We start from the raw sequence: 19,505 nt of genomic DNA on the forward strand, positions 1-19,505 counted from the left end.
CCTCGAGGTGGGGCCTCGAATCTGGACTCGAGCATTTCGAAAATGGGCTGCAGAATATCATAATGATAATAAAATCGGGCTCTCCGATTTTTGCAGTATACAATTACCACAAAACAATGGTGAAGGTTTAGGACGGAGCATTCCTTTCGGAGTCAATTTTTGTAAACCAATATAGTTAAAAACTCCATCCTGTCAGAGGATAACATTAATATTTGAATTGTGGGAAGGGGCTCTATCTCTTTCTGTATGACAATTGGACCTCTCTATGATCTCTTCATAAATTTCTCCCCACTTATTCAATGACATGATGAGAAATCACATCATAGATACTCAACTTAGACTTAATGATGCTCATGATAGGCCCATTTGGTTGAAGATTAATACTAGGTCCTTCTATGTTCAGAGTGCTTGGAACTCGATAAAAATGAGAATTAGTTTTTAAACAAACTAGATATGCATGGGCCCAATATAATGAAGTTTGTAACCATTATTTGTTGATTGATTTTATGTTAATATGAAACTGCAAAAAGAGACAGGAAATTGAGGCATCGTTGGAAAGTAGCACAATATTCATATCCATGAGAATACACATATATGCATATATCTATTTACATATTTGACAAAATGAGATGCATTTTACTACGAAAGTGGCACAAATTTTACATCCATTTAAGTACAATTTATTCATAAAAGATGATTTTTTCTCCATATTATAATTGTTCTTCTCCTTTGCAGTGCAACAAAACTATTTGCATTGACATCTGCAAAATCACAGGAAAAAGATCATGTTTCAGTACCCATATAACATAATGCATTATGTTTAAGGGCAATAGCAATGCAATTGATTTTTTTTTATAAAAAAAAATCTGGTAATGGTCTCTCTACCAGATGTAAACACTTGGAAGACAATATAAAAATGCAACAAACTTCAACAGCGAAAGCTGACATAATCTAGTCCCTTATTAAAATTTTCAGTGAAAATCAATAAATCCTTTTAAAACTTTCAAACACAGTTGCCCTTCAATACCTTATTTTCAACATTGTTTCAATCACAAATGTTCAATTACAACCATGAGAATTATTTTTACAATATTTCAGATGTTCTCTCTGCATCGTCCTGGATTTCAGTATCTATGTTGGTGGAGTAATATGTTCCCATGCTTGGTAGTAATAACAGGTATGTAAATATAGGATAATCGTAGTATGTGTTATTAAGCTTCCCTCTCATCTTTAAAGAAGAGATAATGGTAGTATGTGTTAATCTTTCCTCGTATCTTTAAAAAAAACTTCTTTAGTAACAACTATATATTCAGATAAACGGAAGTGTAATAGATGTTTGCAGATTTTAGCTGTGAATTACATACCTTTTTAAATATTGTCTATCTTTGCACATATAGTTGTAATTGGGCCTGTTTGAAAAAGAAATTTCATGTAATGAGCTGAGAACTTTAATCAGCAAAAGTTAAAAAGGACAACAATATTGACAATACCAAAAAAGCCAAATTAATCAACAAACAAAGGAGTCAGCTGCAAGACAACGTTAAAAGTGACAAGTACAGCTTTATCTATTAATTAAATGATAACTTTAAGTCATTCCATAAATTCAAATGTTCAATAAATACATATGAAGAATGCTTACCCCATTACTAATAAGTCAATCTTTGCCTCTAAAAAGAAGGAATGGCCTGATGCAGTTCTAAGATTAAAATTAAAGACTAAGTTATTATGTTCTTATGGAGACACGATAGTATATCTAACACTTGAAAAAAATATGTAGTACTTGGAAAATGAGTTAATTGAGTAATATGAGAGCTAGGGTAGTACCGTAGACAGATAGTAATCAAGTAAACTCACCTAATATCACAACAGCAAAACTGGCTTTAGCAACATCCAAAAACAGCAGCAAAATGCCTTCAACCGCATCCCAAAATAGTAACAAGATAACTTTTATCGCATCCAAAAATAGCAGCAAAAAGTGGCTTCAACTACAACGCAAAATAACATCAAAGGCGTCTATTGTAATAATATTTAGAAGTAGCAACAAAAATGTGTGCAACAATGGTAAAAAATAGCTGTAAATGTCTGCCACAACACTCCAAATCAACAACAGAACTGCTTTCAATTATAAAATATATGAGTCCTCAAGAAAAACTTCCATACACGAGTACTCTTCCATCACACACACACATACACACACACACACATATATATATATATCTATGAGATACAAAAATCAGATCACATTACTGTGGTGCCTTAGTGCTAGTAATAGTCTGGCACTATTTTAAACACTATAACTTTATATTAGAAGCTAGAGATGGATGGTTACACGAAATCAAACTTCTTTCTTTCATAATTCTTGGTTGCAATTTCATTTTTATCTATATCGTTTTTGTCACCTTGAACAAAACAAACATTTAGTAAAAAAGTTATAAAATTAAAATTCGATGAACCAATCCATAAAACTAATAATTGGAATGTTTTAGAGTTATTACTTTACGCACTTCTAATTTGAGATTAGAAAGCGAATAAAACTAAGTAAATATGCTGCACATCAATTAAAATTGCTAAAACTTTGCAAGAGAAAATTAAACAATGCTAAAAGATGTAAGAACAGGTGTATGTAGAAACTATACATGTATTGGGCTATTTTTTAAAACTATTGTATTAATTAGATCTCAAAATTTATAATATGAGCAGATAAAGGAATGACTGAATTAAAAAGTTCAAATACCTTTAAAATTATTTTTTCAAATGAGGAGTTTTCATTTTCAAGCTATGCTTGGTTGTATCTTGAGCTTCTCTTCCCTCTAAGCCAAGACGTTCAATTTTACGTTTGCTCTCTTTGACAACATTCATCATGGTTGGGGTAAACTGTTGGTGGATCTCATTTTCCTTGTTCATGTAAGATAAAATGGATAACTTCTGCATTGCATCCTGACTTCTTGTAAACAATTTTTTCATTTGAATTTTGAATGTTTTTCCGCGCAATTGCTTTTGCACATCTGCAAGGGGTAAAAGTTGTTTCTGGGAGGACGAAATCAGTTAGTTATATATCAAAAGAGGGTCATCTTGCCAATGATACTTGTCTGTATCTTTTTGAAGTTAACAATGGTATGTAATATGTACCTTGACATGGTAGATGTCTTAAATTTCTTCTGAGTTGAGGAATAACATTTTTTCTGCAGGTTTGTCAGAAATAATAGTTGTTGCAGAACCGCTATTGTCTCTAACAGTGACTTCAAATTGACATCTATTCTGATGTAAAGCAAATAGTTGGTTAGATGAATAAATAACAAAATAATTTGTAAACTTTGATCATCAGAGAAGATTCTAGTAGCATTTATACCTTGGAATGAGATGTGTGGACCGCTGACAATTTGTACAGTAAATTGTTCTCCGAGAGAAAGATCTCATGAACAATTGCTTACAGTCCGAACAAGCTAACACACAAAAGCGTTGGTTCTCATTTGGTAGAGAAAGTTCAGCCTCGACATAAAATACTTGTCCCTAGAAAATTCAAGATTGGAACAGATTTCTTTTTTTGTGATCACAAAAAATAATTAAATTTTTGTAGAATAACATAATTTGTTGTCGTTCTTACCTGAGGTTGCGCTTGAATATTGGAAATAGCTATGATTTCATCCTCAAAGGGAACCACCATAACAGAGCATGATGAAGATGTACTCTTCGTCGTGTATGCATTAAGCATTGGTTCAATTATTTTGGCCCTACAAGCAAGTTAAATTCTAAAAATTTATTTTTGTACACATTCATGCATTATATGAACAACATATTTGTCGATATGCAATATTCAGAAAGAAATAAATGCATAGTACCATGACTTCAACTCAGTAGCTTGTGGATATGGAGGATTGAATTGGATTGTTGTACTAAATTTGCTTGAAAGTCCATTGAATTTGTTCGACGATCCTCCTGCGTGCATTCTAATATTAAGGTTTAATTTCATTGTTTCATTTTGAAAAGGAAAAAGGGAAAATATATGTGCAGTATACCTGATAATGATTTGCCAATTTTTCTAGCAAGAATAACTGGGTATTCATTAAGTTGTTTCAAAAGTTTATTCCCATAAAGATCAATGAAATCTTCCCACAGTGTAAATTTTGTTGGTTTTTTCCTGTAAATCATGAAAAGAAGATGCTCAAATAAAATATTAAAGCTTCATGAAAAATGGAATGTTGGACAAACACATTGAATAATAAATTTCAAACTAAAATGCTACAAGTGGTTAAAATACTGAAGTTTTGACAGTTGTATGAAGTATAACCAGTAGAAGCAGTCGAAAGAGGAGAGGAGGTCAAAGATGAGTAGGAAGAGAAGGAGCAGCAGAAGAAATGGAGGATAAGAATAGCAGGAGATATATACTTACTGATTATCCATAATAATAAATTCTTGAATTCTTCTTCCATTTGCAGCATATGTTGAAGGGCCTCCGTTAATCACAATAGCAAGGACATCTTGCATTAAAAAAAATAACAAATAAGTTAATACATCATGAAATATAGTGTCATAATAATAATAATAAGAACAAGATAAAGACTATTGAAAAGGTATAATAAAGGGATTTTACATGCACAAACATACACAATTAAATCTGTGACGATCCGACCCGTCGTCTCATGAGTTACTGTCTCGTTCGTCCCATTTTTTGCTTTCTCGTGTTTCATTATCGATATTGGGTGCATTAGAATTTATTTGGAGCGATTTTGATAAGAAATGAGACATTTAGTCTCTTTTAAGAAGGTTTAAGTTGGAAAAGTCAACCAAACATTGACTTATGAGTTAGAGGACTCGGATGTGAATTTCGACAGTTCGGTTAGTTCCGGGAGGTGATTTGTAACTTAGGAGCAGGGCTGGAAGTAATTTTGGAGGTCTGGTGTTGAATTAGGCTTGAATTAGCGAAGTTAGTATTTTGGCGAATTCCGGTTGATAGGTGAGATTTTGATCCGGGAGTCGGAATGAAATTCCGAGAGTTGTTGTAGCTTCATTGTGTCATTTGGGATATGTGTGCAAAATTTCAGGTCATTCGGACATCGTTTGGTCGGGTTTTTGATCGAATGTGTGTTTTAGAAGTTTTAAAAGAACTTAGGCTTGAATTCGATTTAATTTGATGATTTTGGCGTTAGTTGAGGTGTTTTGACGATTGGAGCAAGTTTGGATAATGTTTTAAGACATGTTGGTGCTTTTAGTTGAGGTCTCGGGGGCCTCGGGTGTATTTTGGAAGGTTAACGGATCGATTTAGGCACGAAAAAAATAAAGCTGCTGCATTTCTTTACAGCACTGTGAACAGTAGTTATGAATAGTGCCGTGAACAGTACCCTGTAACAGTATCCGTGAATAGTGCCGTGAACAGTACCCCATAACAGTATCCGTGAATAGTATCTGTGAATAGTGCCGTGAACAGTACCCCGTAACAATATCAGTGAACAGTAACACGGGGTGAACAGTAATTCCGAAAAATTCTGGGCAGAATGTTTACATTTCATTCGCGAAAAACACCCCATTTCTCCACCATTTTTAGTCATTTTGAGAGCTTTTGGACGGGGATTGAAGGGAGTTTCAACTAAGATCGATTGGAGGTAAGTTTTATGAGTTAAATACATGAATTTATTGAAGAATCATCCTAGAAATCCATGAAAACATGGCCAAATTATAAGAAATTAGGGTTTGAGATTGAAATTCTAAATTCGGGATCTGAGGGGTCAAATGGACTCCGATTCTTGTGAATTTGGTATGTATAGACTCGTGGAGATATAAGGAACATTTTGATGTATAAATTTTTGGATTTCAAGACGTGGGCCTGGGGCTCGGGTTTTGCAAAATTCGTGATTTTTGATATTTTTCGAGTCTTTTCGATTGGGTTATATTCCCTTAGCCTATTATGATGTATTCGTTGTGGTTTTGGCCAGATTCGACGCGCGAGGAGGTCGATATGAAAGGAAAGGGAATCGCGGAGTAGTATTTGGCCGGCTAGAGGTAAGTAATAGATGTAAATGATGTCCTGAGGGTTTGAAACCCCGGAATTTCACATCGTAACGCTATATTGAGGTGACTTGCACGCCGGATAATGGGTGTGGGGTAGAGAACCGTTGGGGATTGTGACTTGGTCCGTCCCGAAAGATATTTTACTACATTTTTGGTTGAGACGTATACTTTATTATTGTGAATTGGGCTTGTTGCCATGCTTGGGGCCTTGTGCCGACCTGTAGAACCCTTAGGGGATTTTTGACTGGTTTTCCTCACTTATTTTGTTAAAGAATTTATATCCTCAGTCATGTTTCCAATTGTAGGCTTCTTGCCAATTATTTGAATCTATCAGGGATTGATATCACTGCTTTCGCATATTTTGCATATCATTTGACCTCAGTCCAAGGTTTTAAATAGTGTTTTGCAAACTCAGCCATCTTTCTAAGATTTGAAAACTTAAATGAAATTTCTAAATGATATTTCGGGCTGAGAACTACTGTTTTACAAATGCTCAAGGGGCTTATGATGATTTCTGGACGGAGCATGGATCGGGCTGCGCGCCGCATCAGTGTTATATTGATATTGAGGCCAAGAGTCTGGTTGATTACATTGATATTAAGGCCGAGAGCCTGGTTGAGTACATTGATATTGAGGCTGAGAGCCTAGGTGATTATACTGAGATTGATATGAGGCAAAGGGCCTAGATTTGATGCCACGAGATGGCTTGATATTGTGATTGGGCTGTAGGAGCCCCTCCGGAGTCTGTACACACCCCCAGTGAGCACCGTCGATGATAAATAAATATGGATGGCTCGGGCTACACGCCGCAGTGGGTACCAGAGGGTACCGTCATATGCATTGCATTGCACTCATGTATTTATTCTTTATCTGCATTATCTGCCATAATAATTATGTGCTCTTATTTTATTGACAGGTTGCTTTATACTGTTCTGAGCCTAAAGGGCTGATACTGTTCTGAGATACTGAGCCCGAGGGGAAGATTTCTACTTATTATTTTGATACTGAGCCCGAGGGGCAGTTTTCTAATTATTATTTTGATACTGAGCCTGAGGGGCAGATTCTACTTATTATTTTGATACTGAGCTCGAGGGGCAGATTTCTAGTTATTATTTTGATACTGAGCCCGAGGGGCAGATTTCTACTTGTTGTTTTGATATTGAGCCCGAGGGGCAGATTTCTACTCGTCATTTTACTGCCAAATTACCTGTTTTACTGGTTTAAAAGAAATTTCACATGATGTTTCACTGAATTGTTATTTTAAATGATTTCACTGCTTCTGTATAGAATGTTGTGTGCCTTAACGTGTTTTCTTACCTTCAGTCATTATTTATATTTATTACTCACTGGGTCGGAGTACTCACATTACTCCCTGCACCATGTGTGCAGGTACAGGTATTCCTTAGGCATAGAGCGAGTTTTCTACTGTTCAGTTTTCATCAGAGTTATCGAGGTAGCTGCATGGCATTCGCAGACCCGTTTTCTCCCTTATCTTCTGTTATTTATGATATCTTCAGACTTTGTTCCTAATTCCATACTTTTTAGAATTTTAGTAAACTCTGTAGTAGCTCATGACTTGTGACACCCCGGTCAGGGCTGAGTTGGGTTGGATTTCCGTATTTTATCTATACTTTCCGCTATTGGACATTATTACATCATGTTTATACTATAATTGTGTTAATTAATTGTCTTAAAAGGATGAATTGAGTTGAATGGCTGGCCTTGTCTTCATGAGAGGCGCCATCACGACCAGGTTCGGGAATTGGGTCGTGACAAGTTGGTATCAAAGCCTAGGTTAATTGGTCTTGCGAGTCATGAGCCGGTTTAGTAGAGTCTCGCGGATCGGTATAGAGACGTCTGTATTTTTCCTCGAGAGGCTGCAGAACCTTTAGGAAAACTTCACATTCTTGAATTCTTATCGTGCGTCCTTGATTTAGCTTGAAAAGTAACTCTTACGATTCCTTCCACATGTTCGTATGCACGAACGAGCACTCAGTATTCTATTTACCTTGATGGCTTGTAATTCCCCGATAGAAGGGCGAGACGTGATCTCAGTGAGTTTGATGTTAGGCCAGTCTGGAGGACTTGAGGCTGGATCTTGCCTATGGCTTGAGCACTGAGGTGCTGATTGTGCGAGCAAGTGTTTTGAACCTTTATGTTCGGTATTGTCCCTATTAGTGGGAATCATGGCTGGATAGCTACGTGAGGAGTATGATAGTACTGCGAGATATATCTATATGACTTGGAAGTGACGAGGAAGGTCTACTGGATGATAGATGAACTATTGGGTGTATGATTTCCATTGTGATAGGATGTGTAGTCCCAAGTTATGGGTGCGTGAACAATCTTTTTGTGTCTCCTATTTGGAGTGAAGTAAATTTCATGTTACAGTATGAGTTTAGACTCAGGAAGATTAAGTGATTGTGTAATGTGTATGGTAGTGGAAGGTATACAAAAAATATTAACTAAAGGTAAAGCTAGTGGGTAATTGGCTTGTGAGGGGATTCTATTTGTCATACTAGTTAGATAAGTCTGGGAGCTGAGATCGCTTTTGTAAATGTATTATGACAAAATCGTTGAGTCAAGGAGACCACCGTGAGGGTCGAAAACATTAAAGAAAGAATATGTTCTTACTCGGTTGAATAGCCCAATATTGGAGGACTGAAAGGTATTTTCTATGTGTTATGATTCAAATAGGTGCAACGCATGTCCATGTATCAATTTTGATAATATAATACATGTAATATTGAGATTAATGTTGTTGATATACATTGTGATGCTTTGTCAAGTTGTGGACGTGTTGTTAGGATGGTTTTGGTGATTCTCTGGCAGGTGTATAGACCCAATTACAAAGGAAACTCTGCCGAAATTTTTGAAAAATTTGGGACTTAGTAAAAAAATTTGTCGCCTAAAGAGTGGGCTTAACTGTTGTGTGAGTGAATGCAAAAATTGCAGAAGAGTTAAAATTTCCGATGATTCGTGTTTCCATAAGCTTATGAAGGAGTGAGTTTAATCTCACCATGGTATTACGGCAGCAATAGAGTATATGTGTTGTGATCTATGGCTTCGAGCCAAGTTGGGGAGCTTGCTATTGGTTAGCGGATTGTACGATTATGTACTATGTTAGTTCCGATTTGATGCATGCTGGTGAATCAATTCTGGTTGTGGAAATTAGGCCGAGAATGGCACGAGTGAAGGAAATTTTTTGACAAGATGTCATGAGCTCGGATGAGCAGGAGATAAGTTTCGATGTTTACGGTAAGTTGGAATTGTCTTCAGCGTCACCTAAGATCGGTGTTTTGTAAAAAGGGTTTTGCATCCCGGTTAATGACTCTTGATCGCTCTTTAGCGTTAGTGCGATCGATGGTTTGGAGGTACGCTCCAGATATTGTTGTGGTAGGTTGTGGGAGTGTGTCCCACGGGAAGATTATATAAGTGTGGCATGTGATCACTTGATTGCTTAAAGATGTAAACCAAGTATGAAGTTTGTGATGGTGTCGTTAAATTAAAGATTCATGCCTGGAGGGCACTTGGCATATTAGGTTGTGAACTGGGGAGGATTACCCCAATTATGATGGTTGTTCTTGTGTGTTATGAGAAAAATGGGAGTTATTATGGACCTTTGAAAGGTTATCAGACTAGTTCAGTGTGATCAGAATCGGCTTTGAAGTCGATGGATAGATTTAATGTGAATAATGGCTCTATATCAGGCCAGATGTGTGCATTTTAGTAACGCGGTCCACATGGAGGAGTAGTTAGGTTGATGTTTCATTGTCAGATATTTCACGTAGTGATACATTGCGCCATGTGAGTTGTGAGACGACTTGAGAAATTGCTATGTGTTGATAATCTGTGTAGGAATGACGATATATGAGCATCTTGGCTCTTGAAATTGAGATTGTACATCGCACCTCAGTTGTGCTTGAGTTTTGTAGCTTATAACGCTATATGTCCCTCAGAGATATTATTATGCACTTAGCATGCTTACGATCGATACTCGGTATTTTGTTGTAATGAGCAAATTTGGCTCGATGTGCATCTCCTTATGTGAGATCTATGTGTGGATCGGGTGGCACGCCGCCATGGGTATGTTATCTGGATCGGGTTGTACGCCGCAACAGTGTGATGTTGAGTATAGTTTTCTATATGCTATTTTGTATGCCTTACTTCCTATTTTTTAATGAAAGTCTGTATTAGTGTGTGAGATTGGTAATTCCTTCCAGAGTTTGTTTTCCTTTTGTACCGCATTTGAATTGGTAGCTTATTGGCATATTGAGGCATCATATGCGGTTTTTGATTATGTCTGGGGTGGCTTATTGCCTGAGCAGTTCGTACTGGGTGAGGCGAGATCATTGAATTTGAGATTAGTGCAATCTGAGTATATGAAGTAAATTAAGGAGCTAAGACCATGATTTTGCTCAAAATGAGGTGATAGTTCTTGCCAGGAGTATAGAACCAACGAATCGTTGTCTCGACAGTGGTCATGAATTTATGCATACCTCATCCGTCATGTCAATATTGTAAGAGTTAGAACAATACCTATGTACATCATGCAGAACATGAGATGTGTAGCGATTTCTTCTAGGTGATTAGAGAAAAAAAAGCTTCAGATGATTAGGGCGAATAATCTTCGGATGATTGGGGAAATAGTATTGCTAATTGAAAGTGACTTGACGAGAGTATATGTCTCATAAAAAGGTAATGTTATTCAACTAATGATATTTCGGTAGTATTGCGGCATGTTCTTATTGGGTCCGCTGATGGTACTGATGAGCTTGAGGTACGACTCTTTCGTTTGAGTCATTTTTCATGACTTGAGTATGTTCAGGCCGTTTCTTATTGGTGCGCGTATTATGAAAGTTGTGGCTTAGGCCTGTATTGAGGTGTCATATCACCAGAGTGGTGTGTTGGATTCGAGGTGATCATTGGGGTCATTGATGAATACGAACGGATTTGATTTCAGCATGTTTGATGGGTAAATATCGAGGTTCGGTTTTAAAAAAAAAATTGTTACTATAATTGCTAGAGGAGAAATGGCCTCATGAATGGTTGATCTGAGCAATGGTTATGATTTATTGCGTGTTTCAATTATCATTGGCAGTATATGAGAGTGTTGGAATGAAACATTGGCTAATAAGAGATTTCTATCGGTATTTGGTTGTTGTGGGCAGCTGCTATGAATGGAAGTTATTGCTGCATTTGTTTGAGTTATTGGTATATCATACAATTGCACCTAAGGTTGCAGGCATGGTCTATTACAGCTAGTTCAAACTTATTCTGAATGTAGGTGTGAGGTTCTGATCTTGTGTATGATTCCGAAAAGGTGAAATGTGGCTCTATGATTTATGGGCTAGACTAGATTGTGTGATCTTAGTTACAACGCGTTATCGGACCCATGTGAGATAGGGTGACGTGGGATCATCCCCGGGTTTATGCTTGATAAGGTCATTCAGCTTTTGGTTGGCTTCTAGGACAACTTTGCGTACGCTCGAGGACGAGCGTTTGTTTAAGTTGGGGAGAATGTGACGACCCGACCCGTCGTCTCATGAGTTACTGTCTCGTTCGTCCTATTTTCTGCTTCCTCATGTTTCATTGTCGGTATTGGGTGCATTAGAATTTATTTGGAGCGATTTTGATAAGAAATGAGACATTTAGTCTCTTTTAAGAAGGTTTAAGTTGGAAAAGTCAACCGAACATTGACTTATGAGTTAGAGGGCTCGGATGTGAATTTCGACGGTTCGGTTAGTTCCGGGAGGTGATTTGTGACTTGGGAGCAGGACCGGAAGTAATTTTGGAGGTCCGGTGTTGAATTAGGCTTGAATTGGCGAAGTTAGTATTTTGGCGAATTCCGGTTGATAGGTGAGATTTTGATCCGGATGTCGGAATGAAATTCCGAGAGTTGTTGTAGCTTCATTGTGTCATTTAGGATATGTGTGCAAAATTTCAGGTCATTCGGACATCGTTTGGTTGGGTTTTTGATCGAATGTGTGTTTTAGAAGTTTTAAAAGAACTTAGGCTTGAATTCGATATAATTTGATGATTTTGGCGTTAGGTGAGGTGTTTTGACGATTGGAGCAAGTTTGGATAATGTTTTAAGACATGTTGGTGCTTTTAGTTGAGGTCTCGGGGGCCTCGGGTGTATTTCGGAAGGTTAACGGATCGATTTAGGCACGAAAAAAATAAAGCTGTTGCATTTTTTTACAGCACTGTGAATAGTAGTTATGAATAGTGCCGTGAACAGTACCCTGTAACAGTATCCATGAATAGTACCGTGAACAGTACCCCATAACAGTATCCGTGAATAGTACCCGTAACAGTATCCGTGAACAGTACCCATTCGCGAAAAACACCCCATTTCTCCACCATTTTTAGTCATTTTGAGAGCTTTTGGACGGGGATTGAAGGGAGTTTCAACTAAGATCGATTGGAGGTAAGTTTTATGAGTTAAATACATGATTTTATTGAAGAATCATCCTATAAATCCATGAAAACATGGCCAAATTATAAGAAATTAGGGCTTGAGATTGAAATTCTAAATTTGGGATTTGAGGGGTCAAATGGACTCCGATTCTTGTGAATTTGGTATGTATAGACTCGTGGTGAGATATGGAACATTTTGATATAAAAATTTCTGGATTTCAAGATGTGGGCCCGGGGCTTGGGTTTTGCAAAATCGTGATTTTTGATATTTTTCGAGTCTTTTCGATTGAGTTATATTCCCTTAGCCTATTGTGATGTATTCGTTGTGGTTTTGGCCAGATTCGACACGTGAGGAGGTCGATACGAAAGGAAAGGGCATCGCGGAGTAGTATTTGGCCGCCTAGAGGTGAGTAATAGATGTAAATGATGTCCTGAGGGTTTGAAACCCTGGAATTTCACATCGTAACGCTATATTGAGGTGACTTGCACGCTGGATAACGGGCGTGGGGTAGAGCACCGTTGGGGATTGTGACTTGGTCCGTCCCGAGAGATATTTTACTACATTTTTGGTTGAGACATATACTTTATTATTGTGAATTGGGCTTGTTGCCATGCTTGGGGCCTTGTGCCGACCTGTAGAACCCTTAGGGGATTTTTGATTGGTTTTCCTCACTTATTTTGTTAAAGACTTTATATCCTCAGTCATGTTTCCAATTATTTGAATCCTTCAGGGATTGATATCATTGCTTTCGCATATTTTGCATATCATTTGACCTCATTCCAAGGTTTTAAATAGTGTTTTGCAAACTCAGCCATCTTTCTAAGATTTGAAAACTTAAATAATATTTCTAAATGATATTTCGGGCTGAGAACTACTGTTTTACAAATGCTCAAGGGGATTATGATGATTTCTGGACTGAGCATGGATCGGGCTGCGCGCCGCAACAGTGTTATATTGATATTGAGGCCGAGAGTCTGGTTGATTACATTGATATTGAGGACGAGAACCTGGTTGATTACATTGATATTGAGGCTGAGAGCCTGGGTGATTATACTGAGATTGATATGAGGCCGAGGGCCTAGATTTGATGCCACGGGATGGCTTTATATTGTGCTTGGGCTGTAGGAGCCCCTTCGTAGTCTGTACACACCCCCAGTGAGCGCCGTCGACGATAAATAAATATGGATGGCTCGGGCTGCACGCCGTAGTGGGTACTAGAGGGTACCGTCATATGCATTGCATTGCACTCATGTATTTATTCTTTATCTGCATTATCTGCCATAATAATTATGTGCTCTTATTTTATTGACAGGTTGCTTTATACTGTTCTGAGCCTAAAGGGCTGATACTGTTCTGAGATACTGAGCCCGAGGGGAAGATTTCTACTTATTATTTTGATACTGAGCCCGAGGGGCAGTTTTCTAATTATTATTTTGATACTGAGCCTGAGGGGCAGATTCTACTTATTATTTTGATACTGAGCTCGAGGGGCAGATTTCTAGTTATTATTTTGATACTGAGCCCGAGGGGCAGATTTCTACTTGTTGTTTTGATATTGAGCCCGAGGGGCAGATTTCTACTCGTCATTTTACTGCCAAATTACCTGTTTTACTGGTTTAAAAGAAATTTCACATGATGTTTCACTGAATTGTTATTTTAAATGATTTCACTGCTTCTGTATAGAATGTTGTGTGCCTTAACGTGTTTTCTTACCTTCAGTCATTATTTATATTTATTACTCACTGGGTCGGAGTACTCACATTACTCCCTGCACCATGTGTGCAGGTACAGGTATTCCTGAGGCATAGAGCGAGTTTTCTGCTGTTCAGTTTTCATCGGAGTTATCGAGGTAGCTGCATGGCGTTCGCAGACCCGTTTTCTCCCTTATCTTCTGTTATTTATGATATCTTCAGACTTTGTTCCTAATTCCATGCTTTGTAGAATTTTAGTAAACTATGTAGTAGCTCATGACTTGTGACACCCCGGTCAGGGCTGAGTTGGGTTGGATTTCCGTATTTTATCTATACTTTCCGCTATTGGACATTATTACATCATGTTTATACTATAATTGTGTTAATTAATTGTCTTAAAAGGATGAATTGGGTTGAATGACTGGCCTTGTCTTCATGAGAGGCGCCATCACGACCAGTTCGGGAATTGGGTCGTGACAAAATCTTTAAATACCAAATTCAGATTCTTTGGCTTGATCCTCAAAGGTGTCAAATGCGGTAAGAGTTAGCCGCGTTGGCGGCGGTAATGGATCCTATGGAGGAGTGACCTTTTCAATTGGCTCGACAATGGGGCTTCTATCAATTGTCCAAGTGAATTTGTTAATTGGATTTCCATACAAATAAGATGACTCCTTCACTTGTGCAACTGACACCAAGTAAGTATGGAAAGGATCAAATAAATCTTCAAAATGTGTTATATCAGCATTGAACTTGATTGCTTGGACTTGATTTTCCTGTAAGAAAATAAGATACAATTAATATTATTATATTCAAATAAATTGGCAGAAATTATAGCACCAGAGCAAACAAAATTTAAATATTAGAGAGCTCTCATATATGAGCTAACGATGATTTAATTTGGTTATTGTTGGGAGAATTATAAATTTAATAAAGAATACCTCTTCATCCTGTAATGTCATGAGTTGATATTTTTTGATTTTCTCTTTGTTGTCTTTGGGACGACCTTTATCAACTACTTGGATCTTATAGGTCCATTCTTCCGTTTTGGGAGTGATTGCATTGATAGTTAACCTTTCACCCATATTGGAATTAATCTGCAATTGCAACATGCTAATATTAGTAAAAGAGCATACATTTACAATAAATATAGAATGAGTTTAATATAAAATGAAAGAATACAGAAAATCAAGTTATAATTAGATTTACCATAAGAAATTATAGCAAGAGGTCAGGAAAAAGCTTTTTTAATAATTTCATCATAGACTATATTATATGTAGAGTGATCATCATCGTCGTCAGCAGTAGGTGGTCTAATTAATACTTTCACACAATTAGAACTTTTTGCTCTCGATAAAGCAACATACAATTGATTATGCGAAAAGACAAGTTCGCGCAAATAGATACCCACAAAATCTAATGTTTGACCTTGTGCTTTATTTATTGTCATGGAGAAACATAATCATATTGGAAATTGCGTTCGTTTAAAAGGGAGAGGTAATTTCTCATCTTCTGATGTCATGAGTGGTATTCGCGGAATAAATACATGTTTATTTTTAAAATCGCCGCTAGATATTGTTGCACTGATAACATGGGTTTTAAAATCATTATAAATTAACCGTGTTCCATTGCATAAACTTTCACTGGGATTTAGATTTCTTAATAACATATTGGGGCAATTTTTCTTCAAAGATAATTTATAAGGAGGTAGACCTGCAGGATTTAAAATGTGCAAAAAATCTTCGTACTCACTCTGATCTTTTGGATCAGTTGTCTCATCAGTAGCAATGTAAACTTTTTCAGTAGTTGGAAATTGAGCAAGCAGCATGTCATTTATTTCATCAACAAAATCATTTTTGGTTGTTAGAATAGCACGAGAAGTAATAAAGGAAGCATTTGAATGACATTTGTATAAATGAGGATAAGTAACTCGGAAGAGCAAATTCAAGGATTCTTTTTCAGAAGTATAAGGAATAATGAGGGAATGAGGAATTTCAATTTTTCCACAGTCATTTTGCTGTTCTTTTCCATCACCAATTCTCATTAAATATTCACAAAAGGCAGGATCTGTTTTAGCACGTATATTCTCAGATAGTTGTAATTTTTCAAGTTGATTCCAAATTTCAGAGCACAATAAACTTTCACAAATAAAATCTTCCTTTTTGCCACTACGAACTACGGGAAGAGTTTGTCTAAAATCACCACTAAAGACAACTACCTTTCCTCCAAATAGTATATTTGTTTCCATTAGATCTCTTAAAAGCAAATCAAATGCTTCCACTGTTTGCTTTTTGGCCATTGAAATTTCATCCCATACAATTAGTTTTGCATCTCCTATTAAAGACGCTAATGAGCTTTGTTTAATAATATTGCAGCTGAAGTTCTCATTGACATCAATAGGAATTTTAAAGCGAGAATGAGCAGTTCGACCTCCAGGAAGAAGTGAAGCTGCAATACCGGAACTTGCAGTTGCTAAAGCTATGAATCCTTTGTGTCTCACAGTAGCTAATAAAGCATGATATAAAAAACTTTTACCAGTCCCACCGGGACCGTCAATAAAGAATGCCCCTGGTCTATTTGAAAATATTCTATCGAGAATCATATTGTAAGCTCTTCTTTGTTCAATATTTAATTTGTTTTTCAACAGTAAATCTTCATCACTAACAATGATATTTCTCTCGAAATCAACATATTTAGCTTCTTTCGCTATTGCATATGGCTTTATCACTTCTAAAATTAGTTCAAATTCATTAATATTACGCCCCATTGAATGAAGAATATTATTAATATGGTTTAACACTTTGTAAGGAATTTCCCTTGCATCTATATTCAGATTTCTTTTGAAATCTTCAGACATTGGGGTTTCAAATTTTTCCCATAATTCTCTTGGATTAGTTGGATTACAATAGATCAATAACATAGCATATAATTGTCTTAAATTGGATAGCATTTGGTAACTTACAGCTTCAGACATGCATTCTACCAAATTATTATCACAAAATAGTAATCCTCTTCTTTCTGCAGCTTCTCTAAATGTGGTACAACATAGTCCATTTACTGTTCGCAAATCTTCATATGATTTTGGTCCTCTTACATTCATTAGAAGTAGTCTAAGATAGTATCTTTCTTCTTCGGTTGGATGACATGTCACAATGCGACCAATAGCATTTCCTCGTTGACGGCGTGTCCATGTTTTATCTGTTGATGACCATACAAAGTATTCGGAAAATTCTCGATATAATAAATTCAGGTTCTTAGCATCTTTGTTTCCTCTATTCATTAAAAAGAACTCAGTTAACATTGTTTTCTTAATCATAGGATTGTTCACAATTTTACTAATATTGTCTGTACTCTTGAAGGAAACAAGTTATTGTCCATCAAGATGTAGCTGAAGATGATATACATTTGAAAACATTTCACTAATAGGGAAAGCAAATATACGCCATGTAGCCTCAAGCGGTGAAACCCACCTAGCAGATTGGTATTCCTTTATTTCATCTATTTCTACATTTGTATCATTAGCATATATATGAAATGCAATTTTATCATGTCCTTTGCAAATATACTTATAGATGTACTTGACAACTTTAATATCAGAACAAATCTCAATATTTATATGACAATTGAATTTATAAAGTAAATATGGATTATAAGGAACAACCCATGCATTATCAAGAAGGTGTCCTCTAATTTTCACTTTCTTTCCTGTGTTTCGCCTTCTATAAATTGGATACGAATTTTTTCCTTTAGTTGTTTGTTCTGCAAACTCTTTAGGATACTTAAATTTACATTGACCTGTTTTTTTCTTCATAAAAGAATTTGTTGGATTTAATTCTCCACATGGACCGTGCATCATGTGATCTATAACAAGTGAGTATAGAGTAGGATTTTCTTTTTCATCGGGTATTTCAGCATATACAAAATGGTCATATGCTTCAGGAGTTAGTAACTTATATTTTTCATCAAGGATTATAAGAAAATGAGCATGTGGAAGTCCCCGTTTTTGAAATTCCACTGTATACATAAATGTTGCGACTTTGCCAAATATTTGTGTTTTGACAATATCCTTTTTCAACTCTTCTAATTTTGCTAGAAATACTCCACTTATTAAATCCGGTCTATTTTGTGTTTCATCTATTGACAGGAGGTTTTCTTTTATTTCAGGCCAAGAAGGATTACAGGTCATAGTAAAAAATATATCAGGTTTTCCAAAGCGTTGCTCTAATGCAATAGCATCCATATACCTTCGGCGCATATCTCTTGGGCCTCCCGTAAATCTAAGTGGGAGTATTTTTTTTTTCCAACCTGTGAAGCGTCTCTTTCCCCACGGCGTAGGACATCTAAGAGCCCACCTAATACATCGACTCTGAATAAATCCTGATTTAAAGAAGCAAAGTCTAATCTTTGGCTTTCAATTTTTATCCATTCATCCACAGTATATTGCTGAAATAATCTGCCAGCATGTAAAAGTATATTTTCATCATCTCTTATTTGAAGTTTGTAACAGTAATATTCACGACAAGAAATTGTGTCTCTTTTTTGTTTTCCTTTTTGCATAACTTCAGCTTCCATATCGAGCAATCCATTAATTGAGCACATATTCATTACACTCGGTAATTGTTCATGTTCATAGTATATTCGCGTTATTGATTTATCAGTAGTATGTTTAATTTTTTTAATACCACAATGGCATCCATTTTGACTGTAAGGGAACAACAATGGATACTGTAATGGATCGTAACAGCCATAATAATAATTTACCAATTGACTTCTATCACTTTTTGTATATATACGAATATGTGGTGAAGGAATATAGTTATTGATATCATGTTGAACCCATATACCCACAACTTCTGATACAGTTGGTAAATTATATACTTGTTGATCTAAACCAGCATCACTTTTAAGCGCAATGTAAAAATCAGATAATTGTGAAATATTTATTAAGGATTTCAAAAATATTGAGTATGGATTAATTTTTAATATATCCATCAAACTCTTTACAATATCTTCATTCAGTTTGTTTGAACATGCCATTCGGTTTCTTACTTCATTTTCACTATCAAAGAAGTATAACTGAAGGTTTTTTCCTTTTTGATCAGTTGGTATCAAGTCATTTATAAATACATCTGCCCTTGAACACGGAATGTATAAATACCATTATTTCTCTTTGCTAGCTCTTTGTCATATGTTACTCCAAGGGATGTGAACGCAAATATGTTATTGTATGTTCTAATGTAAGTTCGAAAATGTTTTGATTCCTCACTATTTCCTAGATAAAGGTTTCTTAACTCTATTGGCATTTCATGGGATATTAATTGAATAGAACCGTTGCCACAACAAAATGCAGGCTGTTCATATTCAAACTTTTTTGCTCCACAAAATTGGCA

The 19,505-nt window shown here is 36.3% G+C and overlaps 2 protein-coding genes and 1 long non-coding RNA gene across 3 annotated transcripts; all 3 read right to left on the reverse strand.

The window, feature by feature from the left end:
* Positions 1 to 601: 601 nt before the first annotated feature.
* Positions 602 to 3,281, reverse strand: LOC107808829 (uncharacterized). Its single transcript, XR_001653273.2, has 5 exons — positions 3,130 to 3,281; positions 2,735 to 3,027; positions 1,855 to 1,985; positions 1,365 to 1,409; positions 602 to 761 (listed from the first exon to the last, which is right to left on the reverse strand). It is a non-coding gene; the product is annotated as an uncharacterized LOC107808829 (long non-coding RNA).
* An 11,409-nt stretch (positions 3,282 to 14,690) lies between these two features.
* Positions 14,691 to 17,416, reverse strand: LOC107769265 (uncharacterized). The gene is made up of 3 exons (XM_075220912.1): positions 15,662 to 17,416; positions 15,057 to 15,212; positions 14,691 to 14,891 (listed from the first exon to the last, which is right to left on the reverse strand). The coding sequence occupies exons 1-3, from the start codon at positions 17,414 to 17,416 to the stop codon at positions 14,691 to 14,693; spliced, it is 2,112 nt and encodes a 703-aa protein (XP_075077013.1).
* A 66-nt stretch (positions 17,417 to 17,482) lies between these two features.
* On the reverse strand, positions 17,483 to 18,355 carry LOC107769255 (uncharacterized). The gene has a single exon (XM_016588464.1). It carries the CDS (start codon positions 18,353 to 18,355, stop codon positions 17,483 to 17,485), a length of 873 nt encoding a protein of 290 aa, XP_016443950.1.
* Between the last annotated feature and the right edge of the window lie 1,150 nt (positions 18,356 to 19,505).

Source organism: Nicotiana tabacum, chromosome 1 (genome assembly GCF_000715075.1).
Source record: "Nicotiana tabacum cultivar K326 chromosome 1, ASM71507v2, whole genome shotgun sequence".
NCBI classification, from domain to species: domain Eukaryota; kingdom Viridiplantae; phylum Streptophyta; class Magnoliopsida; order Solanales; family Solanaceae; genus Nicotiana; species Nicotiana tabacum.